The 20,953-nt window shown below is 44.9% G+C and overlaps 1 protein-coding gene and 1 non-coding gene across 3 annotated transcripts in view; both read right to left on the bottom strand.

The window, feature by feature from the left end:
- Nucleotides 1-20,953, bottom strand: part of ATP2C1 (ATPase secretory pathway Ca2+ transporting 1) — a 175,734-nt gene that overhangs the window by 131,861 nt on the left and 22,920 nt on the right. Inside the window, exon 1 of one of the 2 annotated variants that reach the window (XM_058290625.2) lies at nucleotides 7,114-7,268. The exons of the other annotated variant lie outside the window; for it this stretch is intronic. Within the exon in view, the coding sequence (XP_058146608.1) occupies nucleotides 7,114-7,119 (6 nt within the window). The 5' untranslated portion in view covers nucleotides 7,120-7,268. Of the gene's footprint in view, nucleotides 1-7,113; nucleotides 7,269-20,953 lie in introns of those variants that run through there. 2 annotated transcript variants of the gene reach the window in all.
- Nucleotides 19,247-19,319, bottom strand: TRNAW-CCA (transfer RNA tryptophan (anticodon CCA)). Its single transcript has one exon. It is a non-coding gene; the product is annotated as a tRNA-Trp (tRNA).

Genomic DNA, 20,953 nt, shown 5'->3' with positions numbered 1-20,953 from the left:
ACTCAAGCCAAAGTAGAGTCAAAATCATAACTAAATAAAATCAAGAAAGCATTACATAATTATCAAAGGTACTATAGGTTTTCTGTGCATCCCCTTCACCTCTCAGAAAAAAATATTTAGACCCTTGAAATTAGAAGTTATTTAAGAGACCACAGATCAAAATTAATCTCCTCAAACCTACTCATCAACCAAGGTAAGAGAAACTTTAGCATTTGCTGAGCAGTTCTTATATACACCCTGCCCTATTTAATCTGGAAAAACCTGTGGCAAGGTCGTCGTCATTCCTTTACAAGTTAGGAAACCAAGGGTGAGAGGAGTAACTTCCTTGCCTTTGGTTAGAGCAGTGTTGTCCAGGGAGTGGATGTAGCTCAAGTGGTTGAGTGCCTGCTTCCCACAAATGAGGTCCTGGGTTCAATACCCGGTACCTCCTAAAAAAATATAAAAAAGTTTCTCAACCTTGACACTACTGACATCCGGGGCAGGGTAATTCTTTGTCGAGGGGGCTTGTCCTCTGCACTGTATGATGTTCGGCTGCATCCATGGCCACTACAGACTAAGTGCCAGTAGATCCTCCTCAATCTCCCCACCCCACTGCCTGTGACAACCAAAAACACGTCCAGACATTACCAAATGTCCCCGGGGGACAAAGTCACCCCAGCTGAGGATCCCTGGGATAGAGTGAGGAGGCCAGCCTTTTCATTGGATCCACAAGAGCTACATTTCTGACTGTTCAAGCTGAGTAAGGGACAAGGTCTCTGCCCTTAGCAGCCGCCTTGGAATTGTGGGCTTCCAGTCCACCTGAGGGCCACTTAAACCTCTCTGACACACACACCATGGCAGGCTACCTCCAACACACTCCCCGTCACCAGACCCACACCAGCTCACTCCTCCAGCCAGGCACGAGCCCTCCTCTAAGTCTGTCAGCTTGTCATCATTTCTGACGCAACCTTCCCCTATATTCCCTGCATCTAGTTACTCTCTAGTCCTGCTGGTTTTACCTGTAAAATGTCTCTCTCATCCAGCCTGTTCTCCATTCCCAGCACTCGAATATAAGCTCACACACACACACTCCTTTATCCTCTAACAGAAAAAGCATTCGAAAGTAACCTCTAGGGAAACGGACTTTGGCCCAGTGGTTAGGGCGACCGTCTACCACATGGGAGGTCCGCGGTTCAAGCCCCGGGCCTCCTTGACCCGTGTGGAGCTGGCCCACGCGCAGTGCTGATGCGCGCAAGGAGTGCTGTGCCACGCAGGGGTGTCCCCCGCATAGGGGAGCCCCACGCGCAAGGAGTGCACCCATAAGGAGAGCCGCCCAGCGCGAAGGAGGGAGCAGCCTGCCGAGGAATGGCGCCACTCACACTTCCCCTGCCGCTGACGACAGAAGCGGACAAAGAAACAAGACGCAGCAAAAAGACACAGAAAACAGACAACCGGGGGAGGGGAGGGGAATTAAATAAAAATAAATCTTTTAAAAAAAAAAGAAAGTAACCTCTAGGGAGCTGGTTGAGCACCGGCTTCCCACAGTTCCCAGGAGGAAGAGGAAGAGCCTTCTATAGGTCCCTCAAATTAATTAAGGGTATACATCAGGATACCATAACTGAACTACCAACCTCTAGAACAGGGAGCAGCCAGATTTCAGAGCCTGGTCAGCAAAGACCACGTCCTCTTATTTTTGGGACAGGGAAGGAAGCTGGAAGAGCAAACACTAGTTTCACAAGCCAATAAATAGTAGCCCTGACAAACACTAATCAAAGGACATCACAGAGATTAGTTTGCATGCCATTAAAAAGTGGTTTGCAGTTATTTCTAGCACTAGAACCATGAATTGCTCTCACCTGCTTCAAGGAAATGTGAAATTGATACTCCAGAACAAGTGAGGTTAAGACTCAAAAAATAAAAAAGTTGAAACCTACGAGCATTTCTGCCTCAGCCAATGTAAAAACTTGGTGAAGGTAGGTAAAGCAAATAAATACTCCACTGGGGAAACACTAAAATAGATGGTGTACGAAATCTAGTAAAATAACTGCAAAAAAGGCAAAAATATAAAAAATATATAACTAATATATATATAAATAAAACAGCATCAAATGGGCTAATTTATTTATATTACAAATGAAAAGTTCTGATTCAAAATGAGAGGAAATCCAGGATGTGTTTTAAAGTTGATCTCTTAGGCACAGAATAGAACTTTATTGTATTCCTGGTTCTCAGGAAATGTTGGATCCTTTTTAACTTCAAGACACCAAAATCAAGAAAACTCTAAGTCCAATTTCTGAAATTTACAACCTAATCAAAACTTTTAATTTATACTTCACATTTTAAATAAACAATGTTCAAAGAAGTACAGTGGGTGACATTCTGAATATTTTTGCTTCAGTTTTTCTGAGTTTTCCTGCAAAGAACTGAACATCAAACAATGAAGAATGGCAAATATATTTAGGGTCCTGCTGAGATACTCCTGAGATTAAGTAAAAAGTATATTAAACAAAAACAAAAATAATTTCTGCAAGTATGCCTCAATGTCTCAGAGTTTTCTAAAAGAATGTATCATGAGAAATTGCTGTATTTCCTCTCGGGAGAGACGTTTAAGTAAGCACTTTTATGACAAAATTAAGCCAAAAGCCTTATGTTATTTAAGCAATTATAATTAAAAGGTTTATTTAAAAATTCCAATCCACACATTCTCTTTCAGGTGAAAATGAAGTTGAATTACAAGCCCAGTTACAGCTATCTTAGAGTAATATTTCAGACTCCTGCTATTTATGTCCTTCTGTCTATAACCTATGATAGCCTTGCAACATTTTCATTCAAACTTTCTCTAAATATAACACAAACTTTCTCTAAATATATCACAAACTTAACCAAAGCTAAGCTGATTCAACACAATTTGAGTAATTTCCTTGTAATTCTAAGCTTTATTCTTCTGTAATTAGTAACTTAGAAGTGTTAAATTCGGAAGATACATTAATAAATGCATATACATATTAGCCATATAAATTCAGGAGGAAATGCTTCAATTTAGACTTAACATATTCTTTATTCTTTTCAAGAAGTTATTTCCTGTATAAAATGACAGCATTAACCTCAGAACTCACCCAACCAGTTTTTACTTTATTGCTTTTTTACCAACACTTGCACATATGAAAACCATAAGGATGGTCAACCTTGTCACAAGTGATACCTGAAACAATTATAAAAAGAATTTGTCTTTTAATAAAGTAAATGTGGGTGGACCTTCTAAATTGATCCTGAAGAAATCTTTCAGAGACATTACATGTAACAACAGTGTAATTTAAGACACACCCCAGCTAACTTTAAGCCATGGTGCTATTTCCACTTTTAAATCAAAATTTAACCCAGTGTTGCAGATTATAGTTAACCAAGATCTCAAAATAAAAGCAGCCTAGGATCCCAGGGGCTTCCCAAGGTGACTATGTTGTTTCATTATGTTTCAGACAACAGAGTTCAAGTCTGCAGACATTAAATGAATGATAAAAACATTGAGATGAATCAACTAGTGAAGATTCAATTCTCAGAGGGCTTGTCCCTACAAATACATGTAGCATCCTTCCCTGGCTTAAAATGTTGTCACAGACATTATTTCTTTTAGTTTCACTCTTTTGCAGCCATGTTAAGAATTCTACTTAATTTACAAGACTGCAAATAAAATTTATTATATTTTCCACACCTAAGGATGTAAAATATTTCTATAGTCTGGTCTATTATTTTCAGTTAAAGGAATACAATTAATACAGGGCTTCTCATACCTTTTTCCTTATAGCTTCTCCATTCTAACGCAATCTTTTCTTGAGATGCTCCTCACTGATTAACAATTTCAACTTGTAATAAGGAGATATTTTAAAAAATAAAGTGTAGATACAAATACAATCATTTTCAAATTCTATCCAAAGAGAGGGAATTATTTCCTAGCCCTGTTTGTAATCTCAAACTAAGCATGTCTTGAAATCCTGGAGATTATATTTCTATTCACTAGTCAAAGAAACATATAAAGCTATATTACATAGTTTCATATGCATCAAACTGACATTTCCTTTTCCTTCTATGGGAAAGGCCAAATTCATTACAAAGAATAAATCCATACGTCTCCAGGTGGAAATATCCTATTTAGTAAACCATTCCTTTAAATTGAAACAATTTTTAAAAATCAGAAGAGCCATTTATTTGGACATCCCAGATTCCTAAGTGGTGCCCCTTTGGATTTGTGATAAACAAGAGAAAAATACCTGGATAAAATCCGAACCCGCAAAAAAGGAAGTCTAAGGACCAGCCCCTGAAATTCCAGGAACGTCAACACTTCAAAGGCTCCTAGCTGCTGACAGGAAGTATCCATGAAGCATCCAGGAGGCTAAGGATCAATACCTGGTAGATGAGTGGCAAAGAAAACACCACGGTGCAGCAGGGCCCCAAACACAGCCCACTGCAACACCGCGCAAGCAGGGCATGCTACCGGACCAGGGCAGACCTGAGACCCTGCCTGCCCACTCCAGGGAGCCACAACCAACCCCGCCCTTTCCACACCTAGAGAGAAAACCTACCTGCACACCTACTAGCCGCTCTCTGGAGGAACAGCAGCAGTCATTCAATCACTCAAGCAGCCTAAATGTTTGCCCACACAGCAGCAGTCATTCAATCACTCAAGCAGCCTAAATGTTTGCCCACCAATGTTCTGGACACTTTTGTCTATCAGGCTTCATTTATTCCTTACACCATAATCCCATTTACAGATGAGAAAACTTAGAAAATAAGATGAAAAAGTTTAGAAGCACAGTAACGTGTTAGGCTTCTAGAAGGAAAAAAAAACTACCTATTGGGATTCAAATACAAGCCTGTCTCTAACTCCCCATGGCTTGTCGCCCCAAGTGTAGAAAATTCCTTCACTGGAGTCATCCCCTAACTAATGACCATTTCACACCAGCACTCTGGCCACTACTGTTTCCTCTGTAACATTCAACTGTCCTAGGAACATTAATGCCAGCTGATATATTATTATGCATCAAACACTACCCTAGGCTATTTTTAACAATTAACATTAATTAAGCACCTACTGTATGCAAGGCACTGTTCTAAACACAGCCACCTCAGATGAAGAAACTGAAGACAAAATGCTTAATCATCTGTATCTGGCCAAACCACGGAGAGTGGGAATGCAGCACACAAATTAGTCTGCCTGGCTCCAAAGTCCACGTTCATATTCTACCCTCCTCAGACCCAAATGAATAAGGTTTCTCCTTTAATCATCTCAACCCTGTGAGCTAAGTATCAATCCCAAGGATGACCAAAAGGAGGCTCAAAAAGGTAACCGGCCTTAAGTCACAGAGTGTAAGTAACTAAGGCAAAACCGAAATCTATTTTTGTTTCACCCCCCAAGCTGTTAATGCTATACTACATCAAAAGAAGACATTAAATCTAAAAAGGAAAGCAGTATCAATCTATATATTTTAAGATTACTAATAGCTTTTGAAATTTTCTAGGCTTTCGAGTTCTCAAAAATGTTTAAATTTGATAAAAAGGAAGAAACTGACAAAAATGACCTCTTGATGATCAAGTTTAATGGGGCAGAAAACTCCACAAGTCTTTAAAAAATGTATAATCTTTTACTCTGAGGCCAAATCCTTCACATTTTGCAATAAAATACAGATGCAAGCACTGACCTCACTCTGGCTCACAACCACTCGTCCCACCTCAAAGGATAATGTGTCAGCTTCTTAGAGATCAAGATCTAAAGCTACATCTAAGAATCCACCTACTTTAGGCTACTCTCAAATCTGGAACATTCTAAGAGCAGAACCTCACAAACATGCATTAAGTTTTAGATGTTACTTAAGATACAACTACCAAGAAACAGTACATGAATGCATTTAACCTTCTTTGTGTCTTTAGTGCAGAATGGATTTGCCATTTTTAAATTGAGGGGAAAAACACAGGAAAGTGATTTTCCACACCAGCAAACAAAACCATTACTGCTTTCAAATGCTGTTTCTAAAGACCCAATTAGACAGTTTTTCATTCCTCTGCAGTTAGACACTAGAATTTTAGAAAATGTCTCCCACCAATTATCCCTTCAGAGTAAAACTGGGCAATATAATCGTGCTGTCATTCTATTTTCTACATATCCCAGGGATCTCAGCAAAGCAGAATGCAGCATCTATAAGGAACATCTATTTTTAAACTACTAGTTCTACTTAGGACAATCAAGCTTACATTTTTAACAGAAAAACAACTGAGAAAGCAGCTAGCTAGCTAGCTCAAGTTTATACAAGTTTGAAAAACCCAAAGAAACAATATGAAAATTTTAAATTTGTATCTTTTATAGCATCTTGCGGCCAGGTGACAAAGGGGGGAAAAAATTATCACACAGAAGACAGAAATCAGTCCAAAGAAGAATAAGTATGGCTGTTTCAGAAGAAAATGTCATTTATTCAGGGTTGGTTCAGCGCTTTTTAAAAATAGCCAGTGCTGTGTATGAAAAGCATTACATATTTTAATGCAGGCAAAGGAATCAAGTAATACGTGAATGATAATCTAATGCGTGCAAAAATACAGTGGACAAACCGGTTTCCACTGTCAACCTCCTAAATGTTTTGAAATAGGGTGGAACTTGAAAAAAGAAATCGCCTCGTATTTCGTTCATTCCGGATTTTTTTTAAATGGAAACTCTCATCTCTTAAAATATAAATTCATAGAGCAGAGAGTTGTTTGGTTTTTTTTCCAAAGCTGACAATCGGGAAAAATCGTTTTCTCTTCTACGAATGAATGAAGTGGCATTCCGTCGCAAAGCTCGACGTGCAGATACGCGGGGGCGCCGGCCGGCCCCGGCCCCTCCCCGCGGCCCCGGCCCCCGGGGGGCTCCTGTGAAAGCCCGGGCGAAGCACGAGAGGATGCCCGGAGATGCAAACTTCCCTCCACGCTAAGGGAAGCACGGAATTCTCAGGAATCGAGAGGCACGTTCGGGCACCCACGGAATCGCCACCCCCGAAAAGCCCCGTGTCACCGAAACAGCGGCTGGATTCCCGAAGGAGCCGAAGCCCCGGGCGCCGGGAAAGCCGACCCCCCGGCGGGAGCCGCCGCGCCCGCGCCCGCCGCCGCCTTTACCTTCATCTTCCATCGACGCCGCTCGCGGGCCGCCGGCTCGCAGGTCTTCCGCGCCGGCCCCGGCCGCAGGGGGAGGACGGCGCCGGGGGAGCCCCCGACCCCAGGCCGGCGCCCGCCCGCGCCGCGCGTCCCGCCGCTGCTCCCGCCACCCCCGGCAGCATCTGCAAGAGAAACCGAGACGCCGCGCTGGGCCCGGGCAGACCCCCGCCGCCGGGCGGCGCCGCGGACGCCCCCTGCCCTCGGCGCCTGGAAGTTTCTGGAACTGGGAGGCCAGGGGTGAGGCCGGGCCCCCTCCCCGGGGCCGCGGCGACTCACCCGCCGGCCGGGGACGCCCCGCGCGCTCGGGCGCTGAGGAGCGGCTCGCGGGCGGCGGAGGACGCCCGCCCGCGCCGAGCGAGCCGCGCGGGGCAGGGGAGGAAGGGAAGGGAAGGGACGAGCGCCGCGAGCGCGGCCGGCGCCGCCGCCTCCTCACCCGCCGCCGCCTGCGCCTCGCCCGCCGCCGCCCGCAGCCCCGCGCCCCGGGCTCGCCGCCGACCGAGCTCTGTCGCTACCACTTCCGCCGCCAGCGGCGCGCGCACGCGCAGTCAGGCGCGCGGGCGGGGACGGCGGAAGTGCGGCGCGGGCGGGCGCCGGGCGGGAGCGGGGCTCGGGGGCCGCCGCGCCCCGCGTGGGAACCCCGCCCACGCCCGCGCCGCTGCCCTCGAGGCGACGCCGCGGTGGGGCCTGCGGGCGGGCCCGGGCCGCTGCCCTCGAGGCGACGCCGCGGTGGGGCCTGCGGGCGGGCCTGGACGCTGCCCCCGAGGCGACCCCGCCGTGGGGCCTGCGGGCGGGCCCGGGCCCGGGCCTGGCCCCGAGGCGACCCCGCCGTGGGGCCTGCGGGCGGGCGCGGGCCTGGACGCTGCCCTCGAGGCGACCCCGCCGTGGGGCCTGCGGGCGGGCGCGGGCCTGGACGCTGCCCTCGAGGCGACGCCGCGGTGGGGCCTGCGGGCGGGCCTGGCCTCTGTCCCCGAGGCGACCCCGCCGTGGGGCCTGCGGGCGGGCCCGGGCCTGGACGCTGCCCCCGAGGCGACCCCGCCGTGGGGCCTGCGGGCGGGCCCGGGCCTGGACGCTGCCCTCGAGGCGACCCCGCCGTGGGGCCTGCGGGCGGGCCCGGGCCTGGACGCTGCCCTCGAGGCGACCCCGCGGCGGGGCCTGCGGGCGGGCCCGGGCCTGGACGCTGCCCTCGAGGCGACCCCGCCGTGGGGCCTGCGGGCGGGCCCGGGCCTGGACGCTGCCCTCGAGGCGACCCCGCCGTGGGGCCTGCGGGCGGGCCTGGACGCTGCCCCCGAGGCGACCCCGCCGTGGGGCCTGCGGGCGGGCCTGGACGCTGCCCCCGAGGCGACCCCGCCGTGGGGCCTGCGGGCGGGCCCGGGCCTGGCCTCGAGGCGACGCCGCGGTGGGGCCTGCGGGCGGGCCCGGGCCGCTGCCCTCGAGGCGACCCCGCCGTGGGGCCTGCGGGCGGGCGCGGGCCTGGACGCTGCCCCCGAGGCGACCCCGCCGTGGGGCCTGCGGGCGGGCGCGGGCCTGGACGCTGCCCCCGAGGCGACCCCCGCCGTGGGGCCTGCGGGCGGGCCCGGGCCTGGACGCTGCCCTCGAGGCGACCCCGCCGTGGGGCCTGCGGGCGGGCCTGGCCTATGTCCCCGAGGGGCCCCGGCAGCCCGCCCGTCGGGGCCTCCCGGTGGGCGCGGCGACGCGGAGGCCGCCGGGAGGCAGGGCCCGGCCCGCGCCCGCCCGACGCCTCCTTCCTGCAGGAGGAGCTCATCACCGGGCGGCCTTCCGGGACGCTCTCCTCGGAAGGGGGCTGCTGCGGGGCCCGCGTGTCGGCAGGGAAGGGGCAGCCTCGAGGCGCTCGAGGGACGACCCGTGTCCCTCTCCTCGGCCTGGAGCGCGCGGAGCGGCCGTGGAGCCCTGGAGCTGGGAGGTGGGAGGCGCGCGGGCGTCGCCCGCGGTCACAATGCCTTCCGCCCGCCCGCGCCTCGCCCGACGCCGCACGCAGCCCCTGGAGGGCCGAGGGGTCACGAGCAACCTCGGTGCGCCAGGCGCCCCCCGAAGCCCCCCGCGCCGCGGCGCCGCCTGCCGAGTTCGCGGGCCCCCTTCAGAGAACTCGCTCATGTGCTAGAGGTAGTGTTCTTACACCTTTCGAGAAGCTGCCCGATCCCAGGTTCTGTGACATCTCAGAGTTCTCTCTAACCACACGTCCAACATCAGAATGAGCGGTGGACACATCGCCTGCTTATCTGTGTCTGCTTACAGTCAGTGGAACTAGTCAGGATCAAAAATCCTAGACAGCTTTCCAGATGTACCTTTCTTCCGAGAAATACTGAGATTTATTCAGCGAGGTCACTGTTAAATTTCAAAGGTGAAACCGTAAAAATCAAGATGTGGATTTCTGGTTTGAGTTACTGTGTTGTTTGACCCACCTTTGGCTGACATGCTTAGTGATTTTGGTCTCGACAATGGCATTCTATGCCTATGATTTGTACAGTTAATGTGCTATCTTTTCATCAATGTATAGTCTGTAACAATTAGGTCTGTTCTTATTGGTCCGTGACCCCATAACATCATATTAAAAACGTAAGTCTATGACTGCTCTGAAATTAAACAGAAAAAGAAAACAAAGCATCTAAGGGAGGAAATGTAAAGCATATAAACAATACTTGATGTTAGCATAGAGATTTAGAAAATAGAGGGTAATTTTGCTGTACATAACTCCCTATTGGATTGCTTTAGTTCACTCAAATATTTTATCTAAGACAACATATCAGAATAATCTGTTGCGCGCTGCATTAGCCCAGCATTATAGAACTATTTTTTAATTCCCCCAAAATTTATAGTTCCATGGCTTATACCTAAACAAGCCATACCTCCTATTACTAAGGCAAAAAATAAACTAGATAGATGCAGCTTTACCCAGAGGAATTGTTACCTACTTAATTCTTAAGCCCCTGTCAGTCAGTCATCTTGCAAGTTCCTAGGCTGGAGGCCCAAAGAACCTTAAAACACAGAGCTGGGTCACCTGCTGCCTTGAGCCTCATCAGTTACTGCCGCAGAGTGATCCTCAGCTCTGCGCTTGAACACTGCCCAGGCTGAGCTAACCCACATCAGGAGCACCAACTGCAACTTCCTACGTGTATGAACATAGGATTTATTGTGTATACGAATATATTTTGTGTATATGAGAGATAGCACCTATTAACACTAATCAGTCTAGAGCAATGGGGATTGCTTGGACCACAAGCTTCAGAAACCCTCTTTCTTCCAGAGTTCCCTCCTCAGACCAGCTAACATGCCATGAGACCTTGCTGTGTCGCAATATCGACGTCCTTATCTTGGGCAGGAAGGGGCTAAAAATCCAAATACATATATAGGATATATAGGCATAATATAATATGTATAGGCATAATTACTACCCTTCATTCCTCTCATAAGATTGTTATGAGTATCTGATAACAAGTGAAGAGAGGTTGTGAATTATGAGCACTATAGAAGCTTAAGACTATCATACAGTGAAACAAGCAAATGGATGGATATTAGCTAGCTAGAATAAAATCAGTGGCAATGAAATGTATTATTTCAAATTTCCTTCTATTTCTTCCTTAGAGATCAATGCTTTAAGAATCCTTTCCAGGACAACATTGTATAATCTCACTGATAAGAAATATTTAGAATAAGCAAACTAATAGAAGTAGAAGCTAGAATATTGGTTACCAAGGTCCACTGGTGGTAGAGAATGGGGAATTGGTGCTCAATTTGTAAATAATTTCTATTTAAGTTGATTGTTAAGTTTTGGAAATGAACAGTGGTCATGGCAGCACCATATTGTGAGCGTAATTAACAACACTGCATTATATATGTGAATGTGGTTAAAAGGGAAATTTTTAGGACATATATGTGTTGCTAGAATAAAAATTAAAGATAAAACAGGACTGTATAACTCAATGAACCCTATTGTAAACAATGGACTATATAGTTAATAGTGCAAATATAAAAATGTTCTCTCATGAATTATAACAAATGTACCACACTAATGCAGGATGTTTATAATAGGGTAGTATATGGGGAAAATATACCTAATGTAAATTATAATCTATAGTTAATAGTACAGTTTTAATATTCTCACATCAACTGTAACAAAGGTACCACACTAATGCAAAGTGTCAACATTGGGGGTGTATTAGTCAGCCAAAAGGGATGCTGATGCAAAGTTCCAGAGTCACAAGGCCCTAAAGAGTCCAGCTCCAGATTACTTCCTTACCAAACGCTGAGGCCAAGGGTTGAAGCAAGATGGCGGGCGACGTCTGCGAGGGTTCAGCCTTCCTCTTTCGGCTGAAGGCTTCATGGTCCCAGCTTCTTCTGATCTCAGCTGTGGGCTGGCATAAGGCTCATCCCTCTTCCTAGGGCTGTAGGATCCTCTTCCATGTACGTGGAGCTCCCTTCCTCTGTTATCTTCTGTCTCCTTGATTGAGTGTCCATTTATATAGCCCACCAAGGGGGCAGGAACTCAACCCTGCGTGCCCTAATCTTAACATAATCAAGTAAACGTAAAACCTTTGAATTTAGTACAATCAAAGGGTTATCACCCCCCAGAGGAACAGACCAGTTTACAAACATAGTATCTCTTTTTGGAATTGATAAATCAAACTGCCACATTAGTGTAATATGGGAACACTACTTTTTACATGATTTTTCTGTAAACCTACAATTCTATAATTTAAAAAATTTAAAAAATCCTTTCTATTCTTATTTCATTCTGAATATTTAACCTACGCAATTAAATAACTGATGCAAAATATGACCACATATGAGCACTAAAGAGGAAAGTTATCTCTGTTTAAGATAAATATTACAAGTAAAGAAGATTGAGGAAGAATGGTCATGATGTTCTAAGTATCCTGTTCCTTATTCAACAAAGAATGTGAGATATCTTGTTTTCAATATATAATTTGATAGCTTACATTTTTATAAATCTGGACAGTAAAAGAATCTGTGATCTTTTAGGATTTAAAAACTAACATGAGGTTATTTTTTAAAATTCCTCAATTAATGACTATTTTAAAGGCTGTTTTAACACTGTTGTAGGTGCTAGATGTTACTAGGTCTTATCTAACTGCTAGAAAAGTAATTTTTTTAATTGGGCATTTTAACAGCATATAAAGATATAGCAATTTTTATAAGCTAATCTACTGAAACAGAACAACAGAAGTATTCTTCTTATAAAGGATGTGCTCAGTGTCAAGTTTAGGGAAATACGGTCTTATTGCAAGAGGTATTGTATGAAATCAGTGTCCTACAACCACATGCCAAATTTTCTATAAATCTTGATTTCGTGTTTTAGCAATGCTAAAAAAGTAAAAGTCGGAAGCAAAAATAAAAATCAGAATGGGCTCAAATATATGCTGCCTGTGACTGGTTGGTTTTAATAGCACATAGATCCCCAAGTACTCTATAAATATTTTATCAGCCCATTGAATCCATAGCCTTTTCCACATTGACTAGCAACCTAGACATGAAACATTTGATGAAACTGAGCAGAAGAAACAAGTGGAGAATTGAAGGCGTACTCTTTTAATTTTTATTCTTAGAAAAGGTGTAAGTATGCCTCGGTTTCCCCCTTTCAACAGGTTCTGACGCTGTAGTGATATTTGGGATCTTTGGGTGTACCACCAATTGCGTATATTCTTCTGGATGGCTGGACAGGATGGGTGGGTACAAGGAAGGACGAGAAAAGAGAAAGAGCAAAGTGAATGTGTGACCCATGTCCAAGAGTCAGCTCTGGACTGCCTCGCTGGAAAACAGACATACAGCGGCTCATATTATATAAAACCCAAGCTTTTCTTGAAAATAAAAATGTGCCTGTGGCAGTTTGAGATTATTTTATGAATTCCAAGAAGAAAGATTATGTTTGTAAACTAATCTATTCCTCTAGATGTGTACTAAGTTCAGTGAGGGGCCTCTGAGTAAGTCGTTCTTGATAAAATCAATTTAGAGCAAGGATTCTTAACCTTTTTTCTTCCACAAACCCCTTTGCCAGTCAGGTGAAATGAATACTACTGTAATTTATTTATTGCATACATTCATAAGTGAAGGAAATGTGAGGTTTCAGTTAGAGGTCAGAGAAAATAAAGATAATAGGTTAATTTTTTTTTTTTTTCAATTCAAGCTCACAGACCCCCTGAAATCTCTCCACAGACCCCTTGGGGGTCCGTGGGCCCCTGGTTAAGAACCCCTGATTTCGGGCTTCTGATGGGGCATTGTCAGTAAGGCGTGACTCAGGTTGGGTCCCCGCCCCCTTGGTGGGCCAATGTGAATGGAAACTCACGCGGGAAAAGAGAGAGCTCTGTCATTTTGGATCCTCAGGTCCTGGAAAGAGAGACAAGCCATTTGCCTGATGGTTTGCCCCTGACTTTGGAAGAGAAGCTGTAGACGGCCGGGAAGGAAATGAGCCCTGTGCCGGGAGAGAGGAAGCGCTGAGAGGCAAGCCCTGTGCCCACTGCAGGAGGCTCAGAGGGGAGGCTGGACCTCGCGGAGGCCAGCGGCCGTCTTGCTCCAACGTGTGCCAGCTGCCTGGGCGAGAACGCAGCCTTGAGTGGGACTCTTAGGGCGTGGGAACTGTGAGCTTCTACCCCAAATAAACACACTTTATAAAAGCCAACAGAGTTCTGGTACTTTGCATCAGCACCTCTTCAGCAGACTAATATAGTATCCATTTAAAAAACACCATTCTGTCTAGTTTCCAAACTGGTGAAAATTTCATCTCTGGTCTAAAACATGTTGCCTGTAGTAAATGTATAATAAAGACCTATTGAATAAAGGGGTAATCTGGAAAGTGGTCATCATAAATATTTGTTGTTGAATGAATTAACCATAAGTCCGCCTTTGCCGTTGCTACTTGCTTCCTATGATCCAACTAAAACCTGAATTTCTACTTGTTTGTAAAGCAAAGAGTTAAGAGATTTAAAAAGTTTTAAAACAGCCCACAAAAAAAATCTTTTTAGATAAATAAATAAACCTATATCTCTGAACCCACAAAGGGGTTAGCTAGGACAACTTGAACTGAAAAGAAGAAAGTCCTGATTATTAAAAGAAGGGTTAAATATTGAGCACTGCCCAGAGCAGATGAAATTGCATATCCAGATTTTGATCCCAGATATCCAGTTGAAAGTTAAAGATAACCATTTTGAGATGACTGCTGCCTTGCATTTAGGAAATTTCAGCTGAGCCTGTACTTCGGATTTTGATGGCACGCATATCAATACCTGACAAAGCCAAAACTGCTGTAATTTGCAAAAAGGTTTTCAGCCATTACCTTAGGGATCTAGGAATCCACACTTAGTTCCTGGACAAAACAGGTAGGCCAAGTATAAACAGCAGGCCTTAGGATACCTAAGTAAATTAAACTGCCACTGGCCAGTATCTTCTACCAACTCTGAAAGCTTTGCTGATGGGTTGGTGTCATGAATAGTTGAAACTCTGGGAGTCTGCGTCGTGCTCTGCAGGCTCCTGGCTGTGTCTGCAGTAATAATAGCCCAGGCCGCCTCCCTCGGCTTTCTCAGCCTCACATCAGAAGCAAACCTTTCAAGCTCTTTAGCCTGCTGCACGCCAGAACCTGAACACACTTTGGGAAGGTTTCATTTCCTCAGACCTCCAAAACGGCATCTTGCATTAAAAAGATTTCTATCCTACCGTTTTCTAGAAATCAAATATTCTTTTTGCAAAGCTTGCATCTTTGCCGCAATTTGTCCCATGTCCTTCCAGTCACCCTGCAGAAATCATCTCTCTCCTCTGTGCTTCCTATAGTGAGAATAAATGAGGGAAAAGACACCAAAAAATGCCAGCAAGATAATAAGCCAGAGAGGGAAACACAGACTACAGAAATAGCCAAGGCTTTAAGAGGGTCCCGAGGCCTAGCCCTGGACAATAATGCAAGTGACCATCGTTCCTGTGTAGCATACTAAGAGTTTGCAAGGTAGACGATAGAGAAGGGAAACTACGACTTAGTAAGGTGGTTGGCAAGACAGATTATTGAGAAAAGGAAATGAAAATTTGGTGGGAAGGAGTTTTTGCCACATAAGCAAATTGTTAAAACCTTTGGACTACAAATAAAGATCAGGTAGAAAATTAGATTTGAGGCATTTACCATATGCCATCAGCAACTTTATTTTTGCTTTCCTATTGGCAATGCTTGTGTAGCTTGTATCAGAAAATATCAAAAAAATATATATTAAAAAAAACAATATTGCCAAATAACCCATATTTGGGGGTAGTAGGAAAATGGGAGTCTGGAAAGAAGAAAATTAGGAACAAACAAGCTGAAGTGCAAATATGGGCTTTGAACTGGTCTAACCAGTCTCCAATTCAGTTGAATGCAAAACCATTTTCTAAGAAACTGCTACATCAGGTACTCCAAGGAATATCAGTATTCTAAATGAGCAGTTCCCAGTCTAAAATAGTTAACAGGAAGGCTGACAAACTAGAAATAGCTTCAGGCCCTGTGAGGAGAGTAAAGGGAACTCTCTGTTATATTCCAAATGATAATGCACATCTTGTAATGAAATTATGATTGATCCACAAATTGCCTTCCTTTCCTTTCCAGAAATTAATCTAAGTTAGTGTTTCTCAGAGTGTGGCCCAACCAGCAGCCTTACTTATAACCTGGGAACTTATTAGAAAATGCAGGGAAGCGGATTTAGCTCAACTGATAGGGTGTCCGCCTACCACATGGGAGGTCCAGGGTTCAAACCCAGGGCCTCCTGACACTTGTGGTGAGCTGGCCCATGCACAGTGCTTATGTGCACAAGGAGTGCTGTGTCACACAGGTGTCCCCCAGGGAGTCCCGTGCATGAAAAAAGTGCAACCTGCCCAGGAGTGGCACCACACACACGGAGAGCTGACACAGCAAGATGACACAACAAAAAGAGACACAGATTCCCAGGGCCACTGACAAGAGTGCAAGGGGACACAGAAGAACACACAGCGAATGGACACAGAGAGCAGACAATGGGGGGGGGCAGGGGAAGGGAGCAGGGGAGAGAAATAAATAAAAAAATAAGTCTTTTAAAAAAAAGAAGAAAATGAAAATTCCCAGTTCCCACCCAGACCTGCTAAATCAGTAGTTATGGAATTAGAACCCAGTAATCTGTGATTTAACAGGCTGGCTGGAAGTACTACAGCCATCTTGTTAACCATCTCTCCCAACATCCCCAGGGAAGAGCCAACACCAGGGATAGCCAAGTTGTGATGGAAAGAAGCCACATCCTTTGATAATAAAACTAACAAATCAACCAGTCTTGGAGCCTGCCTGCCCTACTGCAGGAGTACCTTTGATGTGAGATAATAAATTGCATTTTCTATTACTTACAGCTAGAAACATCCTAATAGAGTATTAAATGAGAAAAAATAGTTTACTTTGGATAAATGGGTTAAATGTTTGTTAGCCACTTGATACTTTGGCTGCTCCTGTAAAAATTAAATGATTCCGTACAATATGATGTATTCAAATTATAAATGTTAAATCAATTATTTAAAGTGCTAAAAGCAATACTAATCAATGGGAATTTATAAAATAAGATAGTTCAAAAAGAATGAACAGGAGAATTATGTCTATTTTTAAGTTACGGGATAGCCATATTAGCATACAAAGTAAAAACTTGGCTATTGACTTCACAAGCTCTGTTGACAAGTTTTTCTCATTACTGTATCTGGTATCTAGAGTATTTTTAAATTATATAACTGCATTTCATTCTTGAAAAATAGTGAAATTTAAAAATTTTAACCTTTTTATATAGCTGTGTGCCCTGGCCCCAGATTTTTTTCTCTTTTAATTCTAATTAACTAATGGCTACTTCGTCACAGGTTCTACTATGAAAGTGCAAAAATGAAATTAAGTTTACATCTTTCTGAAACATGACGCAGTCATTTCTTTCAACAAACTGAACAAAGATACTTATTATTTTGGGGTTTGCATATAAACTTGTTTCTATTTTCTGATTTAAAGCAATTGCAAAACTGTAATATTTGGTACAAGAAAAAAAAAAAAGGAGAAGAAACCTACATATAGTTGAAACCCTGGGCGGGAAAAACCAGTTTGTGGAGCTATTGTAACCACTAACTCTTGCAGAACTTTGACCCAAGACTCAATGGTTGGAATTCTCTAACTCTGGAGGTACTGAAAGAGCAGCATTATGTCATTCAGCAACTGTTAAGCTGAAGAGGGATGACTTCAAATGAGGATATCATTGGGGCTGATCTGGTTAGCACTAAGGAAAATTAGAATAAGGGGTAAAGTATGGTATTGTCTGTATTTTAAGACTTTAATTTCTGTGTAAGACCAAAGGAGGAGAGTTATTTTGCTCAAAATTTAGATTTTCTGTGGTACATTATCTGATTTCACCTGTTTGGTCAGTTTGTTGGACCACAAAACAGCTTTATTTGATATAGAACCTAGAATAGGAAATGAGATCTTAGTATTTTACACAGGTTGATGTAATACCCTGATGCATTTCAGAATGTTTGGGGCATAAAATGAAAAAATATTTGCAAGGTTTCTTGAGGGATAGGGAAGGAAAGAATGGAACTATTAAACTTCCCCAACAAGGGAATTCCTGCTATTCTCTCAAGCAGTAGAGGCTTCCAATGTATTGTAACTGTAATCAAGGAATTTTGCATGGTCTAAATCTAAGAGCTCCTTTTTTTAAAAATATAAATTATCTCCATTTGAATTTATAACAGGGAGACCTCTGAAAATAAACCGTGGAATATTAAGCCCTGCCTCATAGAAGGAAATATGCTAATAAGCTAAACCCGTAATCCTGAGTCTTTACTTATAAAACATTTCTGTAATGACAAAACCAAGCCTAATTGTAATTAATACATAAAAGTCACCCCCTGAAAACTTGTTACTCAGATGTGGCCTCTCTCACTAAGCCAAACTCTGCAAATAAACTACCTTCCCTACCACTGCCACCGCCACCACCATGTGGGACATGACTCCCAGGGATGGCCCTCCCTGGCACTGAAGGCTAACTACCAAATATTGATCAGCAGTGCTTTCAGAGAAAGATCTTGATCAAAAGGGGAAATGTTTTAAAAAAAATTTTTTTAAGAGATTTTAAATGGAGTCAGGAAATCATTCTGGAAGTTACTCTTATGCAGGTCTCAGCCAGATATCACAAACTGCCAGTGAATGCAAGGCCTCAAGCAGCAGTGTTCTTAAGAAACCTAGGGTCATCTGGACCCCATAACAAGCCACAGGGCTAGCTATACAGAATTAACACCCCGAGCTCTACCTGGAATCTGTAAAAAGCCATTTCCCCAATATAGCATAGTTATAGGCACTTCTAAATCCTCTAATCATGATCTTTCTACTATTATTTAAACTCACAGTCTTCAGTTTACTTGTTAAATTTATTTCTTAGAGACTTAAAGCCTCCAGATGATTCCCATGCTAGCTGTTTCAGTTTGCTAAAGGCTGCCAATGCAATCTACCAGAAATGAGTTGGCTTTTACAATGGGATTTATTAACTTACAAACTTATACTTCTGAGGCTGAGAAAAATGTCCAGATCAAGGCATCAGGTGAAGCTCCCTCCCTGAAGGTCGGCTGCTGGTGATGCTGGACTCCCGCCACGCGGCAGGAGCTCTTGGCCCCGACCTTCTCTTCCAGGCTGCCCTGCCTCAGCATCTCGCTCCTGTGATGCTCTCTCTGCTTAGTGGTTCCTCTTTGTCTCTATGGCTTTTTTCCTGTGTCTGTGGCTTTTTTTTTTTTTAAGATTTTCAATTTATTTTTCTTTTTTTCTTATTTATCCTCCCCCCTCCCCCAGATCATTCCCTCATCTGTCTGCTCATTGGCTGCTTGAGTTCTCCTGGAGGCAACGGGAACAGAACCCAGGACCTCCAACAGCCTGAGCCACATCTGCTCCCTGCAGGCTGGGGCGTCTGCTGGCTTGTGGCATCTGCTTGTTGCGGCAGGTTGTGGCATCTACTCTTCTTCTTTAAAAGGCACCAGAACCAGAACCCAGGACCTCCTGTGTGGTAGGCAAGTGCCCAGCTGGTCGAGCCACATCTGCTTTTCCTGTCTGTAGCTTTTTTTTTTTTTTAGGCGATACTGGGGATTGATCCCAGGACCTCCTGCATTGGAAGCAGGTGCTCAAACCACTGAGCTACACCAGCTCCCCTGCCTGTGGCTTTTTATTTCCCTGGTTATAAAGGACTCCAGTAAGGGGATTAAGACTCAACCTGGGTCGTGCCCCACGGAAGCAATTTCATCCACAGGAACGTCCCTTACCTAAATCTAACCCAAAGTTCCCAACTATGATAGGTTTACCGCACAGGAATGGGTTAGCGTTAAGAACAGGATTTTCTGGGGTCCACAAAGACTCAAACTGCCACACTTATTAAGCCCTGAAACCGGGGACACCAGCCCCTCCAGGAAATACAAGCAGGCGCTCATTAATATCTTACGTTCCAAACTAAGCAATTCAGTTCCTCACATCCTAGTCTACACACTTAAGCGGCATGAAGCAACGAGAGAAATCCTTGTCCCGAGTCTCTCAAGATGGAGGAGTGTTCAAAAGCGCAAAGTGGGGTTAAAACCCTGAGCAGGAAAAAACAGTTTGTGGAGATATTGTAACCACTAATTATAGTGGATTTACTTAGTATTGTAATTCACATTAACAGCAGTTTGCAACGCTGTTGTAACTAGATGCTTGCCCTTTCATTATAGCCACTGTGCTTAGCTTATTTACATTCCTTCACTTGTTCCCTTATAACTGAGTGATTCTCAGCCTTCTTTGCCCCCACTTACAGCCAGATTGTTTAGCTTCTTTCTGTTCCTTTACTTGTGATCCCATGTTAACTAAGCAATTTCACTGCTCCCTTTTGCAGTCGCTTTACTGGTTACCCCAGCTGGCATTTGTCAGTTTTCAAAGGCTTCTCAGGCCCACAATTTCACTCTCCCTGTTAGTCCTAACTGAAACCTACCAGTCAGTACCTACCAACTTAAACCATGTCCCTACCTCACCTCCCTTTGTTTAAATCCTGTAAAACCCCTGAGCTCTTTAGACTCAGAGGACAGTTGTAAGCTTTGCCTTCTGTCTCCTTACTTGGCCCCTTGTAATAAAGCTCTTTCTCTCTTTAAAACCCTCGTGTCAGAATTGACTTCTGCGCATTGAGCAGCAAACCCCCTCGTTCAGCAGCACGTCCTTCCCTAGTTTCCATGGTCAAACTGTTCCTTTTGACCCTGGAAAGGTGCTTGGAAAGGTAAAGCTGCCAACAAGCAGATTTGATTAAAGAATTTAAATTACTTTTAGCAGAATGAGAATCAATTTTCACTGAACAGCCACAACAATACACATTTGTCTAGGGCTTTTTTGTTGACACAGCACTTCCATGTACATTTTAAAATTTAATCCTCACAACCTTATGAGGTAAGCAAACCGTCCTTTTTATTTTATTTTTTTATTTCTCTCCCCTTCCCACCGCCCCCCTCCCCCCGTTGTCTGTTCTCTGTGTTCATTCACTGTATGTTCTTCAGTGTCTGCTTCTATCCTTATCAGCAGCACTGGGAATCTTTGTTTGTTTCTGCTGGGTCATCTCGTTGTGTCAGCTCTCTGTGTGTGTGGCGCCATTCTTGTGCAGGCTGCACTTTCTTTCACGCTGGGCAGCCCTCCTTGTGGGACACACTCCTTGCACGTAGGGCTCCCCTACGCGGGGACACCCCTGCGTGGCAGGGCACTCCTTGCACACATCAGCACTGCACATGGGCCAGCTCCACACGGGTCAAGGAGGCCCGGGGTTTGAACCGC

The sequence above is a fragment of the Dasypus novemcinctus genome, chromosome 31 (genome assembly GCF_030445035.2).
Source record: "Dasypus novemcinctus isolate mDasNov1 chromosome 31, mDasNov1.1.hap2, whole genome shotgun sequence".
Classification (NCBI taxonomy): domain Eukaryota; kingdom Metazoa; phylum Chordata; class Mammalia; order Cingulata; family Dasypodidae; genus Dasypus; species Dasypus novemcinctus.
The sequence above is the reverse complement of the archived record's forward strand: the minus strand, read 5'-3'. Positions and strand labels throughout refer to the sequence as shown.